Source organism: Peromyscus californicus, unplaced genomic scaffold (genome assembly GCF_007827085.1).
Source record: "Peromyscus californicus insignis strain IS unplaced genomic scaffold, ASM782708v3 Scaffold_2__1_contigs__length_46816999, whole genome shotgun sequence".
Taxonomy (NCBI): domain Eukaryota; kingdom Metazoa; phylum Chordata; class Mammalia; order Rodentia; family Cricetidae; genus Peromyscus; species Peromyscus californicus.
This window is the reverse complement of record NW_026294540.1, coordinates 28468939-28489443: the sequence shown is the minus strand read 5'-3', so window position 1 is coordinate 28489443 and position 20505 is coordinate 28468939. Positions and strand designations below refer to the sequence as shown.

The following is a 20505-nucleotide window of genomic DNA, read 5'->3' as shown; positions in this document are numbered from 1 at the left end:
AAGAAGCCAAAAATGTATAATGGAAAAAAGAAAGCATCTTCAACAAATGGGGCTGGAATAACTGGATGTCAACATGTAGAGGATTGCAAATAGATCAATATCTGTCATGATGCACAAAACTCAAGTCCAAGTGGATCAAAAAGACCTCAACATACATCCAGTTACACTGAACCTGATAGAAGAGAAAGTAGGAAGAAGTCTTGAACGCATTGGCACAGGAGACCACTTCCTAAATATAACACCAGTAGCACAGACAATGAGAGCAACAATTAATAAATGGGACTTCCTAAAACTGAGAAGCTTTTGTAGGGCAAAGGATATAGTCAATAAGACAAAAAGACAGCCTACAAAATGAGAAAAGATCTTCACCAATCCCACATCTGACAGAGGGCTGATATCCAGAATATATAAAGAACTCAAGAAACTAGACATCAAAATACATAACAGTCCAATTAAAAAATGGGCTATAGAGCTAAACAGAGAATTCTCAACAGAATAATCTCAAATGGCTGAAAGACATTTAAGGAATTGCTCAACATCCTTAGTCATCAGGGAAATGAAAATCAAAGCAACTCTGAAATATCATCTTACACCTGTCAGAATGTCTAAGATCAAAAACACTGAAGACAGCTTATGTTGGAGAGGATGCAGAGCAAGGGGAACACTCCATCACTATTGGTGGGAATGCAAATTTGTACAGCCACTTTGGAAATCAGTATGGTGGTTTCTCAGAAAATTGAGAATCAATCTACCTCAAGATCCAGCTATACCACTCTTGGGCATATACCCAAGGAATGCTCAATGATACCACAAGGACACATGCTCAGCTATATTCATAGCAGCATTATTCATAATAGCCAGAACTTGGAAACAACCTAGATGCCCCTCAACCAAAGAATGGATTAAGAAAATATGACACATATACACAATGGAGTACTACTCACCAGTAAAAAACAACAAGAAAAAACCCAAAAAACAAAAAGAAACAAACAAAAAACCCCAATGATATCATTAAATTTGCAGGCAAATGGATGGAACTAGAAAATATCATCCTGAGTGAGGTAACCCAGACTCAGAAGGACAAGCATGGTATGTACTCACTCATAAGTGGATACTAGATGTAAAGCAAAGGATAACCAGACTACAACCCACAGCTCCAGAGAAGCTAGCTAACAAGGAAGACTCTAAGAAGTATGCTTAGATCGCCTACAGAAGGAGAAATAGATGAGACCTACATGAGCAAACTGGGGGCGGGTGGTGGTAATGGAGGGCAAGGGATGGGGGATGAGAACATAAGGGAACAGGGAAGTTCAAGCTGGAACAGGGACAGAGTGGGAGAGCAAGGAAAGAGATACCATGATAAATGAAGACATCATGGAAATAGGAAGAAACAGGAACCTAGGGAAGTTCCCAGGAATCCACAAGGATGACCCTACCTTAGACTAGTAGCAATAGTCAAGAGGGTGCCTGAACTGGCCTACTCCAATAATCAGATTAGTGAATACCCTAACTGTCATCATAGAGCCTTCAGTCAGTAACTGATGGAAGTAGATGCAGAGATCCACAGCCAGGTGGCAGCCCAAGCTTCAGTATTCCAATTGACAAGAGAGAGGAGGGATTCTGAGCAAAGGACATTGAGATCATGATGAGAAAATGTACAGAGATGGCCAGCCAAACTAGTGGAAATGCATGAACTGTGGACCAATAACCATGGAGCCCCCATGGTACTGGACTAGGCCCTCCGGATAGGCAAGACAGTTATTTAGCTTGAACTATTAGGCAACTCCCAGGCAGAGGGAGAGGGATCCATCCCTGGTGCATGAGTGGGCTTTTTGGAGCCTAGTGCCTATGGTGGGACACCTTGCGCAGCCTTGGTGCAGGGAGGAGAGGCTTGGACCTGCCTCACTGAATATACCAGGCTCTGCTTACTCCACATGGGAGATCTTGCCTTGAAGGAGGTGGGAATGGGGAGTGAATGGGAGGGGAAGGCTAGAGGGAATGGAAGGAGGGAGGAGAGGGGGATCTGTGGTTGGTATGTAAAATGAATAGAAAATTTCTTTTTTTTTTCTTATTTAAAGAATGAACTTTCTGGACAAGAGGTGAGTGCTTGGGCTCAGACCCAGAGATGCCTGCCTCTAGATCCCATCCCTGGACACCAGCCATTCTGGGGAAGACCTGCCCAACTTGGCCCCAGGCTCTGGCCATTGGGCAGGATCCCCTCCGCCCCTACCAAGAAGGTTCCCCTTCTCCAAGACTCCTGGCAGACCTGCAATCTCCACGCCCTGTCCCTACACCCATCCGCCTAAGACCCCAGCCACTTCCTGAGACTTGGAGACCAACCCTAAGCTCCCATCCTGCCCCGGACCTCCCATCTGGACAAGAGCTCCCATCTGGACAAGAGCTCCCATCTGGACAAGAGCTCCCATCTGGACAAGAGCTCCCATCTGGACAAGAGCTCCCATCTGGACAAGAGGGAGAGGCTTCCTGAATCTGTCAGCTGTGTCTGGACCAGGAGCACTGATAAGACCAAGAATGAATCCACAAGGAGATGGGCAGACATCAAGGCAGAAGTACATTCAACAAAATGAAGAACAATACAGCATCACCAGAACCTAGGCCTCCTCCAACAGCTAGACCTGAACATCACAAAATGGAAGAAGCAGAAGAAAGCAACCTTATGAATAACATTATGAAGAGGGTAGAGGCTTATATAGAAGAAATCACAAATGAAATTAAGGAAAAGACAAACAAAAAATGGGAAGAACGCTATAAAAAAAACTAGAGGAAAGGACAAATAAAGCAGAAGAAAACAAATCCCTGAAAGAAAATCACGAAAAAGCAATGAAACAGATGAAGGAAACAGTCCAAGACCTGAAAAGGGAAATAGAAAAAATGAAGAAGACACAAACAGAGGGAATGCTGGAAATAGAAAATCTGAGTAAACGAATGGGAACTTCAGATGCAAGTATAACAAATGGAATGCAAGAGATGGAAGAGAGGATCTCTGGCGTTGAAGATACAGTAGAAGAAATAGATTCATCAGTTGAAGAAAACACTAAAGCCAACAAAGTCATGAACCAAAATGCCCAAGAAATTTGGGACACCATGAAAAGACCAAACCTATGAATAATAGGGATAGAGGAAGGAGAAGAATACCAACTCAAAGGCACAGAAAATATATTCAACAAGATCATAGAAGAAAACTTTCCCAACTTAGAGAAGGAAATGCCTATGAAGATACAAGAAGCCTATAGAACACCAAACAGACTAGACCCCCCCAAAAAAAGTCCCCTCGCCACATAATAATTAAACAACTAAACGTACAGAATAAAGAAAGACTATTAAGAGCAGCAAAGGAAAAAGGTCAAGTGACTTATAAAGGAAAACTGTGGGGCGTTTACCCACCACCCCCACAGTTCCCCAGAGTTTTCTTGAGTGTGAGCAGCAGGAAATATTAGATAGAAGGACTTATTGCAGAGAATCTTGTGGAGAGAAACAGATAGAAAATAAAGGATAGCCTCGAGAGGGCCTAGAACCTTTTCCAACGGGCCCCGACTGTCTCTGCCCCAGGGTTTTTATAGAGACACCAAGGGGTGGAGCAAAAGACCTCCTCCCCCAGCACAGCCAAGTGCAGACCATCTCAGACACCTGCACTCAGGCCCGTGGTCCTAATCATCCTCTATTCGGACCTGCTGGGTAAAGCCACGAGGAAGTCAAAAATGGGCTCCCACAGGTCCCCCTTTCTTAATATATAAAAAATAACTAATTAATAATGGCTTACAGCAATCTCCATAGCTGTTACACCTCCCAGTACGGGAGTAGAGGATGATAAAGATGGCATTTCTCTTTTCAATTGGTCCAAGGTGGCTACAGCAGTCTTAGCTGCCTCAAGCCCTTTCTAAACCAAAAACTCTTAAGGTAACTACAAACTTAAAGAATCCCTTATCTTCATCATTACCATTAACAGGTTAACATAAATATTGCTATACATAGTCACAATTCTCTCAATCTTACAACACAAAGCAAACTCTTAACAGAACCATTTGAATTAGTATATATAGTGCTACATATATTTAACAATTTTCTCCGTCTTATCATTTGAATTTTATTGCTAACATAGGAAAAACTTCGATGTATTCACATCCAACTTAAATATTTCCTTAACTCCACAAAACCAGGGTGCATTAATATCAATAGGTTAAACATTTCTGCAAACATAATTCAACCTCATAACTCCTCCTTTTCTTTATAATTTTTTAAACAAAAACTCAAACCTAGTTAGAGGAACCCAAACTTACACAATTCCTATAAACCCATATTGAAAATGCAGTATTCTCAATTAACCATTAACACTTTGAAAACTTAGCAAAACATCCAAAAGCAGCTTCTTAATAAAACTCTTTACACTTTAAAAGTAGTCTCTTAGTAAACTCCATTTGCATTTCTTACTAACAAAACATGACATTAATCCACTCAAAGAAAATATTATTTAAATTAAGTAGACTAAGGAATATTGACTCTCCCTTCTCTAATTTTTTAAGCAAAATCTCAAGCCTAGTTATAAAACCCAAACTTCTCTGTTTAAACAGTTCCATTTGTAACACAAAACCAGTTCCATAAGTAATTCTATTTTTACATAAACAGTTCCATAAAATAATTCATGAATCACCAGTTAATAAAGCATATATGCATACGCAAAATTGCATCTTTAGTCTAGGTAGAAACAAATTTCTTCATTTAAACAGTTCCATTTTTTAACCCAATTCCAGCAAACAGTTCCTAGGTCATTACTATAAACAAACTCAAAATTGTCCCATTGCAATGAAATCTCTATTGTTCATTTCTTAAGTCCCAAAATTCAAATGATAAATTCTGGTACTAGCCTTCCAAATATGAAGAAATCCATAACCAAAATCTTTTTGTGGTTTTATCTCATTTTAAATTCAAAAAGTTCAAACAAGAAATAAATTCTGGTATCAGGCTTTCACTTCCAAATATGAAGAGACGTTTTACAACCAAAACTTTTTGCAGTTAGCTATTTTAGTTCAAACAAGCGTCTCTGCAACTTTTGTTCTCACAGACAGAGACCTTTTTAGGTACAGTAGTATTCTAAACCGCACCGTTTTTGATGTTAGCTCAGGTTTTTCTGTGTTGTGTTGATTTTCCACAGATCTCAGCTGTGGATGCCTTGTTGCGCTGGTTCTGGCATCTGCCATTCTTAGCTTCTTAGTGACTTCTGGAGCTTTTGAGACCATTCAGACTGCCTGCTTTGCAGTCTACTGGGACACTAACCTTCTGTGTCTCAGGTTCTTTCACCATATACATTAAGAATGGACTCACAGCCGGGCGGTGGTGGCGCACGCCTTTAATCCCAGCACTCGGGAGGCAGAGCCAGGCGGATCTCTGTGAGTTCGAGGCCAGCCTGGTCTCCAAAGCGAGTTCCAGGAAAGGCGCAAAGCTACACAGAGAAACCCTGTCTCGAAAAACCAAAAAAAAAAAAAAAAAGAATGGACTCACACTTAACATTTACACTTTACAAACTCACATATGACATTTTTTGCCTTGCAAAGCATTTAGACTCACATTCAACATTTATATTTTACAAACTCACATATAACGTATTAACATCTACTTATTTATACTCCTTAAGGAAACTATAAAACTACTTTAGCAAATATATTTCTTGTTACTTCTTATATACTTCTTATTTTATTTCTTATTTAAACTTACATTTACAACTAGTATCTTTACTTCTTTTTTTTTTTTTTTTTTGGTTTTTCGAGACAGGGTTTCTCTGTGTAGCTTTGCGCCTTTTCCTGGAACTCACTTGGTAGCCCAGGCTGGCCTCGAACTCACAGAGATCCACCTGGCTCTGCCTCCCGAGTGCTGGGATTAAAGGCGTGCGCCACCACCGCCCGGCAGTATCTTTACTTCTTACAAGCTTATTACTACATGTCTTAAGACTACCTTAGATACTTCTTGCAAGCTTATATTCTTTTTTTTTTTTTGTCTTTTCTTCTTTCTTTCTCTTTTTTTTTTTAATTTATTTTAATTTATTTTGCAATACAATTCAGTTCTACATATCGGTCACGGATTCCCTTGTTCTCCCCCCTCCCGTCCCCCTCACCTTCCCCCCAACGCCCCCCCCCATTCCCATCTCCTCCAGGGCAAAGCCTTCCCCACAGACTGAGGTCAATCTGGTAGACTCAGTCCAGGTAGGTCTAGTCCCCTCCTCCCAGGCCGAGCCAAACAATCCTGCATAGGCCCCAGGTTTCAAACAGCCAACTCATGCAATGAGCACAAGATCTGGTCCCACTGCCTGGATGCCTCCCAAACAGATCAAGCCAATCAACTGTCTCACCCATTCGGGGGGCCTGATCCAGTGTGGACCCCTCAGCCATTGGTTCATAGTTCATGTGTTTCCATTCATTTGGCTATTTGTCCCTGTGCTTTATCCAACCTTGGTCTCAACAATTCTCGGTCATATAAACCCTCCTCATTCTCGTTAATTGGACTCCCAGAGATCCACCCAGGGCCTAGTCATGGATCTCTGGATCCAGATCCCTCAGTAGTTGGATGAGGTTTCTAGCACAACAATTAGGGTGTTTGGCCATCCCATCACCAGAGTAGGTCAGTTCGGGCTGTCTCTCGACCATTGCCGGCAGTCTGTTGTGTGGGTATCTTTGTGGATTTCTGTGGGCCTCTCTAGCACTTTGCTTCTTCCTGTTCTCATGTGGTCTTTATTTACCATGGTCTCCTATTCCTTGTTCTCCCTCTCTGTTGTTGATCCAGCTGGGATCTCCCGCTCCCCCAAGCTCTCTTTCCCTCGACCCTCGCCTTTCATTACCCCCACTCATGTCCAGGCTGTTCATGTAGATCTCATTCCATTTCTCTGTCATTGGGCGATCCCTGTGTCTTTCTTGGGGTCCTGTTTTCCGGGTAGCCTCCCTGGTGATGTGAGTAGCAGACAATTCATCCTTGTTTCATGTCTAGTATCCTGCTATGAGTGAGTACATACCATGTTTGTCTTTCCGAGTCTGGGTTACCTCGCTCAGGATGATTTTTTCTAGATCCATCCATTTGTCTGCAAACCTCATGATGCCATTGTTTTTTTCTGCTGAGTAGTATTCCATTGTGTATATGTACCACATTTTGTTTATCCATTCTTCAGTTGAAGGGCATCTGGGTTGTTTCCATGTTCTGGCTATTACAAACAATGCTGATATGAACATAGCTGAACAAGTGCTCTTATGGTGTGGTTGAGCATTTCTTGGGTATATGCCCAAGAGTGGTATAGCTGGATCTTGGGGGAGATTGATTCCCAATTTTCTAAGAAAGCGCCATATTGATTTCCAAAGTGGTTGTACAGCAAGCTTATATTCTTAAATGAACTCTATAGATCTATTTTACAAACTTATATAGGGCTACCATTAGCATATATTTAACTTAGCAAACACCAAAAGACTTCTTAACACAGATCTAACAAGACAGAATTTCTACAAACTCACATATCTTATTTATCTTTTTCTACTACTTACTCTTAGTTATTATCACAATCTCTATTAGAAATATTCTCTTAACTAGACAGGAAATGCATCCATCATTTCTAAAGTTTAGAGTTTATAGTCAGCTTTGCTATAAAGCACTGGGATTTAGTGAGGGAATTGTGATAGTTGTTGCTAGGGAACTGTAACCTTCCCAGGATGATGCCACACTCCAAAGTTGCCAGTTCTCTCAGCCGTTCGGAACCGGCAGAGATGCACTGTCAGCGGTAGACGGTTTTTAACTAGAGGCTGTCCCTTCACCCAAATTCATAATAGCTCCCCTAAGTACTTTTGGTTTGTTCTGCTGGAAAAACTTCACTTCAAGCTGAGGGTGAAATTACCATATTTAGCTGCTGTAAATCTCTTTGCCAAAAACTGCGCAGCTATTAGGTGATATAAAGTATTTTTCTAAAGGAGCTAGTAAAGCCCAAAGCGGCACAGCTCCGAACTCTATTTCCTCACTGTTTGCATTAACCAGTGACAAAACCTCAGAAACACTAATCGAGCCACTTTCATTCTGGTTCCTTTATAGGAACATCCTTGGAGCTGACCTTCCTTAGTTCCACGCCCCTTACCAAACGCTCGGGTAACCACCGAGCTTCATTCTCCTCTTGTGAAAAAACACAAACATGTCCTCGACCCCATATTAAAACAGGATCGGGACCCTTCCATAATCCTGAGCAGGGATCTTTCCATTTCACTTGAGCAAAAGTCGCTTGGGTGCCACTGTGCCAAAATCCATCTGCGGCAGACTGTTCATGGACATCCATATTCAAAAAGTTCAGAACAAAAAGCATGATTTAATGCATTATGTGGCAATTGAGGGTAAATTTCTTCCGTTTCCATTTTTATTTTTTGAAGTTGTATTTTAAGACTGCCATGAGCCCTTTCTACAATACCTTGTCCCTGAGGATTATAAGGAATACCTGTTTTATGTATGATTTCCCATTGGGTATAAAATTGTTGAAATGCCTTACTACTATATCCAGAACCATTATCAGTTTTAATAATTTTTGGTAAACCCATATACGAAAAACACTTCAAGCAGTGCATAATTACATGTTTTGTAGCTTCCCCAGGTTGTGCACTAGCCATTAAAAATCCCGAATAAGTGTCAGTGGTCACATGTATATATCTTAATTTGCCAAATTCTGCAATATGCGTCAGTCCCTTATTGCAAGCTGGTTTATGGACTCCATTTCCCATAGTTCTTTTTGGGTCTGAGAGTCAAATTCTAAGTTCTTTTTTTACCAGACTTGCTTACAAATTCTTGCCTGGGAGGTTTGAACAAAGTTTTTTACTTTTGCAACGGAAGATTTGAAGACGCATTTTACATTCTCAACTATGGGACATTGGGAGATTCCCATTCTCTCCTCAGCTGACTTTAACAGGTGTCTCTCCTTCATTTGACACTGGCCCTGCATCAGAACCACACCTGCCTCGTTAGCGCTCATTGAGGCTGGCATTTCTGATAGCAAATTTCCTTGGGGCTTGTCTTTGTTTTAGCCAGTCAGTGAAAAACATTTACAACAGCTTTTTCATAGCTCTTTCAGAGATTTTCTCCCACTGATTTTATTCTCATTTTGCTTGTTCCCCCCGCCGCCCCCCGCCCCCCCCCCCCTCAGACCTCACTGTGGATAAAGATGTGGTTCATCTGGTAGAGTGCTTACCTGCCTGGCACACACACAACCCTAGGTTTTATATCCAGAAGGAGATAACGGGGCACAAACGGGGCACACTGTCACCCAGCACTTGGGAGCACAGCTTGGGCTACATGAGACACTATCCTGCTTGCAAAAAAAAAAAAAAAAAAAAAAAAAAAAAAAAAAAAAAATTCTTGGAAACGTACAATAGCCTTGACCCCTGTCCTGACTGACTGTACAACTGTGGCCAATTCATCTCTGAGATTCTGTGCCTTGCTGGTCGGTGGTGGCGCACACCTTTAATCCCAGCACTCGGGAGGCAGAGGCAGGCAGATCTCTGTGAGTTCGAGGCCAGCCTGGTCTACAGAGTGAGTTCCAGGACAGGCACCAAAGCTACACAGAGAAACCTTTCTTGGAAAAAAAAAAAAGACTCTGTGCCTTGGCATGTCCAAAGATGCAATGAATACAGAAGTGTCCTTTTGTAGCTGGAAGTGAGGCCCTGAGAGTTTAAGCCTGGCTCAGGTCAAGGGATCTGGGGACCATGGGGCCTGTGAGGACTGCAGGGACAGCAGATGTGACAGAGGCGGCTGCATAGACACCTGCAGGGAAGCATGGAGAAGACAATCAATGCCAGGAAATCTTTTTTGTTTTGTTTTGTTTTGCTTGTTTGTTTTTGGTTTTTTGAGACAGGGCTTCTCTGTGTAGCTTTGCGCCTTTCCTGGAACTCACTTGGTAGCTCAGGCCTGCCTCTGCCTCCCAAGTGCTGGGATTAAAGGTGTGCACCACCACCACCCAGCTAATGCCAGGAAATCTAAGGAAATGGGAAGTCGCCTCTGCACATGTCACTCAGGGAGAATGATGCCACTTCCTCTGCTGCAATCTTGTCCGCCTACTGGTGCCCAAAGAGTTGCAATGTTTCCACATAAAACCTGAGAAAAGATTCTAAATTGGAGCTAAGAACAGCTTCCTAATTGTCTCTCACAAATGAGCGGCAGCCTGCCAGTTTGAGCTACTGGTGGGTCCCTAGCGTGCGCGCTCGATCTGCAGTATGGCTGGAATGAGGCCTCTGCAAGTGGCACACTAAGCTGTGTCGTGGATTTAGCCTTTGCTAGTACAAAACAAAAAAAAGAGGTTTCTGGGCTACACGCTGCTTTGATAGAAGCATAGACCCACTATTTCTGAGAGTTGATGGCTCCCAGAGCTGGCAGAAAATGTACCACCACCATGTTGGGAAGCTGAAGTGGGCAGAGCCAGCAGCCACAGCACCATTTCAGTCTTGGAATGCTGCAGTTTAAAGCAATAGGCTCAAGGTAATATAAAAAATAAGCCACGTAAAGATGACTACCACACAGAGAATCTAGATTATGTTCTCTTTGATATTCATAACTGAAGAAAAACATTTGATTGTAAAAGTTGTTGAGTTATGCCAAAATGTATATTTTAAAGGTACCTTGACTCCAAAATTGGATATAAGGATGTGTTGCTTTGGAAAAGAGTCTCTGCTTTTATTTCCACAGAAAGCCAGAGGCTATGGATTTGTTCCAGATTAAGATATATCAAGTTTGACCATCCAAGACACCCTAAAAGGTCTCTGATGACACTATGGCCCAGATGATCCAACATCCAGAATGGTTTGAAGGCAACTGGCTCAGACAATACACCCTCAGGGACTATTCCATAATCCTAAAATTTTCTTTGTGTCCCCATAAGATACAGCGCCCCCCTCCAGCAGGAAGTAGTAAGAGAAGCTACACCCAAATTCCCAAATTATATGTAATTTTACTTTGTTAAGATTAAAACCTTCCTTTTTGAATAAAAAAAGGGGAGGGAAGTGCTGTGGGATGTTCTGTATGGCAAATGTGTTGCTCTGATTGGTCAATAAATAAAACACTGATTGGCCAGTGGCTAGGCAGGAAGTATAGGCGGGACTAACAGAGAGGAGAAAAGAAAGAACAGCAAGGCAGAGAGAGACACTGCCAGCCACCATGACAAGCAGCATGTGAAGATGCCAGTAAGCCATGAGCCACGTGGCAAGGTATAGATTTATAAAAATTGATTAATTTAAGATACAAGAACAGTTAGCAAGAAGCCTGCCACGGCGATACAGTTTGTAAGCAATACAAGTCTCTATGTTTACTTTGTTGGGTCTGAGTGGCTGTGGGACTGGCAGGTGACAGAGATTTGTCCTGACTGTGGGCCAGGGAAGGAAAACTCCAGCTACATCCTACCCTTTGGAGAACTGATGGAACCATGTCATGGGGAATGGTGGGATGACCCTCCTACAGAACCAGCCCTTAGGTCATCACAGCCTCTGCCCCCACCTCTCATGTCTCCACTTCAGTCACGTCTAAGTGTGTCCTTTCTCAGAAATGTACCAGGCAACATGTCATGAGCAACACATTGCTACTCTGAGCCTTCTTTGCTCAATTAGTACATAGAATTTTCTGGAATGACAAGAGCTAGAGAAAGTCATCTCTAGAGCTTAATGGAAGGTATCACCTGTCCCTGGCCTTTGAGGTAAGGCTGAGTGATGTCTTGCAATCAGGCTGACACCTCTGTGCTGAGCAGAAAGCTTACAAGGACTGAGTGAGACTGGAGTCCCCTCAGACCTGCCACATGATGATGGCATGGCCTGAGCCAGGGCTTCCTCTGTGGGTGGGAGGGCTGAAAGGCTCATGCAGAAACAGGATAAGGGTTAGAACCCGTGTCTAGGAAGGGGGACTGTTACCGAGAAAAATTAGGGATATTTTGAACTAGAAGACACGGAGCAGCCCAGGTCTGTGAGTGTCCACCAGCCCTTGGTTCAGCCTGGGAAATGTGAGGGGTCAAAGGAAAGTAGAAGGAGGCAAAGAGCAGAATTAGGGACCACGTTCTAGAGTTGGGGGCTGAGGAAGCATCCACTCCAGCACCACCGTCATCAGCATCTCTTAGCTGAGCATTGGACTCAGCTGGTCAGAGACATGGGTCAGCTTTTCTCTCCCTGAAAAGCATGTGCTGGTCCAGGCTGCCTCTTTGTTGGGATGAGAGAGAGGCTGAGACACACAGAGAACCAGAAAGATAGGAGAAGGTATGGGAGAGTGGGGAGGGGAGGCAGAGATAAGGAGGGAGGGAGAGGGGCAGCATGGTATATATGAAAGGCTGGGCATACAGGAGGTCAAGCTGGAAGAGAGGAGAGTTTGACATGGTGAGGTCAAGACCATATCTTCCAGCCAAACAAGGGGGCTGGGCTCAAGAGCACGGCCCCATTATCTGTGACCACAGGGAGGATCTTCTGCAACATGAAAAAGAAGAAGCCAGAATGATAAAGGAAGTTGCAGATCACAAGGATGTGGAGATGGGGAGATCCTGCCCCCAGCAGACCTCCAAAGGAGAAGGCTGAGGGGATGTGGGTCATTTTACCCTGATTCTCCCCTGACTCCTGCTACCCCAGGATCTGTCCACAGAGCCTGCTCTCCTGCCTGATGGTTCCGCTGGTCTTATTTCCTGGAGGGATTCAGGCCATGGCTTGTATTCTACTTCTGTTGCAGTCAGCAGCATGTCTGCAAGCTGGTGAGTGGTGGGAACCTTGTTAGCAGGGACTCTGCCCTAACCACAGGAGAGACCAGTGGGACTGGGAAGAGCAGGCTGTCATGCAGACAGGTGACCGCTAGGGGAGGCAGGCAGTCCACTGTGTCCCAAGAGAGAGCTCATCCCTCAGAGAGGGAACTATCCAACCTTTCCCATCTTTTCTGTCCCAGCCATAGGGACAGTTCTGCCCTGTGTCACACACCAGCCTGTGGATGAAGCCTGGGACATTCTGGGTTGTCCTTTACATCCCCTGAAGTGTTTTCAGATTCTCCCCATCCTTCCCAGGTAACTCTGCAGGATCCAACAAAGTAAATGCCTTTGGGGTCAACCAACCAGCCCGCCTCTCTGGTGTCCAGGGCAGCTCCATCGAGATCCCCTTCTCCTTCTACTTCCCCTGGAAGTTGGCAGAGGATCCAGATATGAGGATTCTCTGGAGATGGAAAGACTTCCATGGGGAATTTATCTACAACTCCACCCCACCTTTCATAAATGCGCATTTCAAGAACCGGCTCATCCTGAACTGGACACAGCCTCAGACATCCGGAATCCTCAGAATCCTGGACTTGAAGAAGAAGGACCAGACCACTTATTTCTGTAAAATTATGCTCAACACAAGAGAAGGCATGCAGAGTTGGCAGTCAATTGCTGGGACTCAGCTCATCATCTCCTCTGGTGAGCCACCCTGGCTCTGGCTTTGATGCCTCTGGTTCCTTGTCCCCTAGATGTCACCTCAGGCTCCACACCTCTGAGATTTCTTTCATACTCCTTTCCCTTGCCTCTGGCCAGGCCTCTGCCAACAGATCTTTCCCTGTAGTTGTGACAGGTCTTAGCTGCCCCGTCTGACCTTGTCTGCCATTCTCTGATAAGATGGAAGCCAAGCCCTCTCTAGGCCTCAGCTTGTGTCCTCCCTCCTAGTTCACCCCTTTCTGTCCCAAACTAACACTGCAGTCCAGGCCACTTCCCTTTCCCAAAGATCTCGAGGTGGATTAACTTCCCCAGAATGTAGCTGATTCATTAGGTCCTGGGGCAGGGCTCCAATGAGTCTCTGTAGGGAGCATCTCCACACAGCTCCAACCTAAGCAACAGTAAGTGCCCGTTGGATGTTCCTGGTGTCCTATGATCCATATGTAAACTGCCACCTGTCACCACCACCCCCATTTCCCCCCCTGACTACCCAGGACACATCCCTCACCTCTCCCTACACACTCCCTTGTCTCCTCCACTTTCACAACCCCCCCTCTCCTTCCTTACCCACTTACCCTCACCTCTCCCACACAAGCTCCAAGGCTCTTGAGAAATAATGTCCCCGTTTCGTGATGTGGCTGCTCTGTCTTCTGATCCCTGCCTCTCCTCTGAAGCAGAAGTAACTGGGAACACAGAGTGGAACACTGTGTGACTATTAACCCTTGTCCCTTCACATGGCCCTACAGAAGCTAGGAGACTGTGTGCATAGTCCTTGACCACAATCCTGCTCTGTGGCTCTTTTTTCATACTTTGGTGTTTTAGTTGTTATGACAGGGTCTCACCATTTAGCCTTGGCTGTTCTGGAACATACAGAAATTTGCCTGTCTCTGCCTCTGAGGTCCTGAGATTAGAGTCATGGGCCACCCCATCCAGCAGTGGGGTTCTCTGTGCAGTCTCTATGGCTGCAATGTTGACCTGATGTAATGTCAACCAGCAGCTGCCAGGGCTCCGGGAAGGGAGAGAAAGGAGCTGTTTCATAGTTCTAGAGTAGTGGTTCTCAACCTTCCTGATGCAGATATCCTTTAATACAGTTACTCATGATGTGGTGACCTCCCAACCAAAAATTATTTTCATTGCCACTTCAGAACTGTAATTTCACTGCTGTTATGAATCATATTGTAAATATCTGATATGCAGGATATCTTATATTCTACAACTGTGTTTGTAGCAAACCACAGGATGGGAACTTTTGGTCTAGTGTTTCCAAATAGGTAAATGTTGTGGAAATTAACTTTAGTGATGTTTGTAGAGAGAATGAATGTACTCTGACCTGCACTGAGCTGCACATTTATGGACAAAATTATTTATTTTTGTTATATATTTTTATATACTGTGTGTGTGTGAACATGTGAGTCTGTTAATTCAGGTGTGTGTGTGTGTGTGTGTGTGTGTGTGTGTGTGTGTGTGTGTGTGTGTATGTGTGTGAGTGTGTGTGTGTGTGTGTGTGTGTGTGTGTGTGTGTGTGTGTGAATGCTTGCAATTCATTGTATGCATGTGGAGGCTAGAAGATAAATTCAGGTGTCCTTCACTTATTTTTGAGACAGGGTCTCTCACTAGCTTCAAGTTTGCCAAGTAGACTGACTAGGCTGGCTGGCCTGTGAGCTCCATGCACATGCCTGCCTCCACCTCTTCAGTGCTGCGGTTACAGCTCACTCAGTTCTGTTTGGTGTGGAGCTCTATACATAGACAAGGCTGGCTTTGAACTCACAAAGATCCCCTGCCTTTGCTGCTAGGGCTAAGATTAAAGGCCATGACAAGTTCATCCAGCTCTTTTTATGACTGCTAGGGATGAAACTCGGGTTCTAAGGCAACAAGCAGCCAACACTCTGTGGACTGAGTCTTGTCTGCATGTTACATACATTTGTGACAAAAACAACTGTACTTCTGTGGCTTAGTTGTCTGTGACTAATTGACAATCTGAGGACACACCTCCAGGACAGGTGGAGAGTGGATATTTGAGCTTGCTCTCCTGGAGTCTCAGCATTCAGCATGTGTTCCTCTCTCTGTGATTTTCTAACAGCTGTTCCCCATCCCACAGAGGAGACAAGGTGTGACACTCACCCCATCCCTTCCTTGTAACACGAATTTTAAAAGGTCTTATTAATAAAAAAAAAAACACCTAGAGGCAGATATTGGGGTGAAAGCTGAAAGATCGGAGAAACAGAACAAGCCACAGCCAAGCTTACCTTACCAACTCCTCAGCCTCCAGAGTGAGACTTCCCGATTACTCATACCTCATACTCACGTTTCTGTGCCCTGCCATCTTACTTCCTTCCAAGTGCTGGGATTAAAGACGTGTGTGCTTCCCAAATACTTGGTAGCAAAGGCATGAGATCTCAAGTGCTGGGATTAAATGCATGTGCCACCTTTCCAATATGGGCTTGAACTCACAGAGATCTAGACAGATCTCTGGTTCCTCAGTGACAGAATTAAGGGTGTGTACCACCACTGTTTGGTCTCTGTGTCTAATCTAGTGGCTGGCTCTTTCCTTCTAATCCCAAATAAATTTATTAGGATATACTATATATTGGGTTACACAATATATCACCACACTCCCTTATGCAGGGAGATCTGCTCACTCCTCATCTCTCCTCAGCCATCAGCACCACCATGCAGAGCTCCTCCATCGTCACCTCTGCAGTCACCACATCTGGCCTGGAGGACACAGAGGACCATTTGCATTCTTATCTTGTGAACCTGGGAGCCACGGTCGGAGTGGTGGTGGCCACGGCTGTGCTCATAACCCCCGTCTGTGTATTGATGGTCTTCCTCTGGAGGACGCAAAGGTAAGTGGTCCAGGAGAGGCCCTCACCTGAGCTTCCCCTCTGAGTTTTCTCAGCTGTGGGATATGGAGAAGGACGAGCTTGTGCAGGACAGAGTCCAGAGAGCACAAGGACAGGAAGCTGAAATCAACCAGGACTGAATCTGCACCTCCTTCCTTAGAATCCCAGCTGGAAATCAGAGGAGCAAGTGCAGATGAACACAGAGCCTGTGCTAAGGGATTCAAGGGGACATGCATGTGCCTCTGGGGTAACTGCTCACTTGAAAGGAGATATTTGAGTTGAGGATATGATATTAAAACAGAAATTAAGACCATGGTGAGTAATAAATCCACAAATGAAAAGAACATGTCTGGGAAGAAGCCGCACTAAAGGAGCTGAAAGCTCTGTACCCTAAAAACAGAACAGTGCTGAGAAGTTACAGAACAGCCAGGAGATAGATCAGTGGGTAAAGTGCTCACCCAGGAACACAAGGACATGGGTTCCATCCCCAGGACCCACTTCAATGCTGGCAGACAGTAGGAGAGCAGAGAGAGTAGGATCCCTGACGCTGACTGTGCTGCCAGCCTTGCCCAATCAGTGAGGAGCCAATGACAGACCTGTCTCAGAAACATAGGTGAAAGCTCTTTCAGGACAGTGCCCAGGGACACTGCCTGTGTGCAAGGCTTTCCTGAGGGAACCACCTCTCTAGATCCCTTGCATGCCTCTCATAACAAATTCCTCCAAGCATCCCCTCTACCATCCATACATGTGTGCACACATGCCAATGTACATATTGATGAAAAATAAATTTAAAAATATGGAAATACTAAAATATGTAAGGATATTTGCATATGGAAAAAAATTTTTTGCTTAAGAGAAAATTTTATACATTGTCCTTACAATGCAAAACACTCGAATTATCAATGCAATCTGAATTCAAATCCCAATTGAATTTTATAAAAATAAATTGTCTTCTAAAATTAACAAGATTCTAAGAAACAAACATGGTGACACAGTGGGGGACACCCTAACCACAGCGTTGGGAATTACAGAAAGTTGGATCAAGAGTTCAAGGTCATCTGCAGATACATAGAAAGTTGCAGGTCAACCTGGGCTCATTGAGACCTTGTCCTCACACAAGAGCCAAGTGTGCACAGTGTTCACAGCAGATTTAAAGCCATGGTGACTAGAAGACTGCAGGACAGGAGCAGAGATGAGCAGAGAGTGGAATGTAATAGAGAGAGCAGAACTAAAGTTTGAAGATGTGGCCCCTGGTCTTCAGAAGGGCTCAGCCCTCCAATAGGTAAGAGGAGCATCTGAGAGCTGGAGAGCAGCAGCCTGAGAGGCAGCAGAAATATGACGGGGATTGGAACCCTAAGACCAGCCTGCACTCACAGGGAAAGCTAGAGAGCCAGTTTCCAGGGAGACAAAAGGGAGGCGTGGAGAGTGCAGAGCAGGGAAAGCAGGGAGGAGACATGGGTTCAAGGCAGGGGAAGGAAGCAGAGGGAGAAGGACATGGACAAGGGCAAAGGACCAGGAGAGCTGTCCTCTGGTTGGCTGTGCTGTGCAGAAGGACAGCTGAGGACTGTCCTCAGGTCCTGGTGACTCTCAGAGCTGTCCCTGAGTGGCTGCTGCAGAGCTGTTTGCTGCCCTGGGCTCCTAACGTTGTCTGAACACAGAGAAGAGCTGAGAGGCAGATGGAGGATCAGCATGGCTGCCACACTGACACTGTTTCTTCTCCTACAGGCCAGCAGACTAAAGGTGAAGCCCAGCCAGGGGAGAGCCTGTCATCCCAAGATACAGGTGAGGGCCTGTGTGGGGAAGTTTGTTATGAGAGGCATCCAAGGGAGCAGAGAGATGATTCAGTCAGAAAAGCTTTGCATATAGGCAGGAGGACCTGAGCTTGAACTGGAGAACCCACATATAAGCCTGTGGGGTGGCAGGAATTGTAATCTCCTGGCTGGACAAGCAAGAGCCTTACAGAAAAATGGGGCTGGCTGTCCAGATACTCCAGCCAAATTGGTCCGTTCCAAGCCAGTAGGAGCAATATCATTTTTTGAAAAATGTAGATACCCCAGGAGGATAAATCATGATAATAACATATTCTAAATGTTTTTTAAAAATATTTTGTTCATTTTGCATACCAGCCACAGATTCCCCCTCTCATCCCTCTTTCCTGCTCCCCCGACCCCACCTAATCCCCTCCTCAAAAGAGTAAGTTCTCCCATGAGGTGACAGCAAATCCTGGTACATTGAGTTGAGACAGGACCAAGCCCCTCACCCATGTCTCAAGGGTGAGGAAGGTGTCCAGCCATAGTAATGAGATCCAGAAAGCCACCTCATGCACCAGGGAGAGATCCTAATCATACTGCAAGGGGCCCCTCAAACAGACCCAGCTACACAACTGTCTCCTGTATGCAGAGGGTCTAGTCTGCTTCCATGCAGGTTCCACAGCTGTCAATCTAAAGTTCATGAGTTCCTTTGAACAAAAAATTGTGTGAGCCAGCAAAATAGCTTAGTGGAAAAAGGTACCTGCTGCCTAGTCCAATAACCTGGGTTTGTGTTCTAGGGATCCAAATAGTACAAGAAGAAAACTGACTTGGAAAATTGTCCTCTTCCTCTCAGGGTCACCCAAAGGCACCTGCTGAGACATCTGTTTTTGCCCAGCTAACAGACTCCAGGGGCCAGGATCTCTCACCAGGGAGGTCACTTTACATCATGGGGTGGTCACACTTCAGCATCTCCCTGCTTCCCTGCCTCCTGCCTGGGAATCAGGGAGCATGGCTGCACTCTTGTGTGTGAAACATCCTGTCCTTGGACAAGTACAAGAAAAGAACCCCCACTTCTGCCATGTGGGTTCTGATTTTCTCCCATCAGAACACATGTCAATTTGTCTGTCTCTGGTCCTGAGAGCCCTACTGTGCTGTTTCCTCTGTGTCTATGCAAATAATAACACTTTTAATAAATATCTTACTCCCAGCAATCCATCTCAGTGTCTATCTTGACCCCCTATGTGAGACCTCTTAGAGAGCGATATATTGTGTCCATGACAAGGGACACAGAGAGAGGCAGGGACCATGGTCCACACTCAGAACGCTGGTTCCTCTCTCCCCTTCTCCCTGGACACTGACATCTCAGCCACAGTCCCAATCCCTCCATGCTCCTCCTCAGGTGACAGACCATGGCTTGATTGGATCCCATGTTGGGCTTCCTTTCCTCACAGGCCCATCTAGTCTAGGATGGTGGCATATACCTGTAATCCCAGCCATAGACAGGGAGTGAAGGAAGATCATGAATTGGAGGCTCTCATTAGCACCTATTGAGCCTGAGGCCAGCCTGGGCTACATGAGACCCTGTCTTGAAATAAACAGACAACAAGGTCAACAGGAACTCTAAATGGTACAGAGAGGTCAGGGAGACAGGTCATCCATTTGTTCACTTTCAGATGGAGACAGAGAACTTGAAGATGTCACCATTTTTCTATTTGGATTCAGTTGGACTAATTTTGTGACCATAAATAGTTTTTGGGGTTTGTTTTGTTGTTGTTGTTGTTGTATTTGGTATTTGGGTTTTTTATGTAACATATATAATGTTGAAGAAGGAACTGTGTATTTCTCAGTTTCTGTGACCTCCACTCAATGATTTGTGAGTTTTAGTTCCTGGCCTTGGGAATCAGCAGAAGCTGGGAGATTTCATACCAGAGAAGTAGGTGACTGAGATGATCACCCAGCCCCACTCACTGGGTCTTTAGGACACACTGTAGAGTCTCTTCTTGAGGTTCCCCTGGGCAGGAGTGCAGGGAGGTACTCATGCTGAGGTTGGCAGCACATGAGGGAGTTGAAGATGATGATGTCATCCTGGGGGAGAAAGAAGAGGTCAGATGGGGGCGGGGCAACTGTGCTAATGTAAAGTCTCAGGTGCAGCCTGATTGTCCTGTCTACACCACCAGCTGCCGTCCTTGCACCCTCTCTAGCATCTCCTCCACTCTCCTTAGGACACAGTCTGGACATATGACACTGGGATTCCATCTAGAGTCTGTATGTTGTCACTGGGGAAAGAAATCAAGGAGTGGGAGGGTAGGTGATGTGACAGGAAAGACAGACAGATGGACAACTTTCATCAATGAGTTATCTGCTGGGTCAGTACCAACAGAGCTTCTACTGTGTGTTATTTGAGGGAAGTTTCTGGAATTGGATGGTTCAGACAGAAATAGGAAGGGTTGAGCCTGTTCTCTGCCACCACTGT

General features: G+C 44.9%; 1 protein-coding gene across 1 annotated transcript; it reads left to right on the top strand.

Annotated features, from left to right (window-relative positions):
• The first annotated feature begins 12648 nt into the window (after nucleotides 1-12648).
• Nucleotides 12649-18019, top strand: LOC128120793 (paired immunoglobulin-like type 2 receptor beta-2). The gene is made up of 4 exons (XM_052755001.1): nucleotides 12649-12736; nucleotides 13040-13426; nucleotides 16095-16284; nucleotides 18007-18019. The coding sequence occupies exons 1-4, from the start codon at nucleotides 12649-12651 to the stop codon at nucleotides 18017-18019; spliced, it is 678 nt and encodes a 225-aa protein (XP_052610961.1).
• The last annotated feature ends 2486 nt before the right edge of the window (nucleotides 18020-20505 follow it).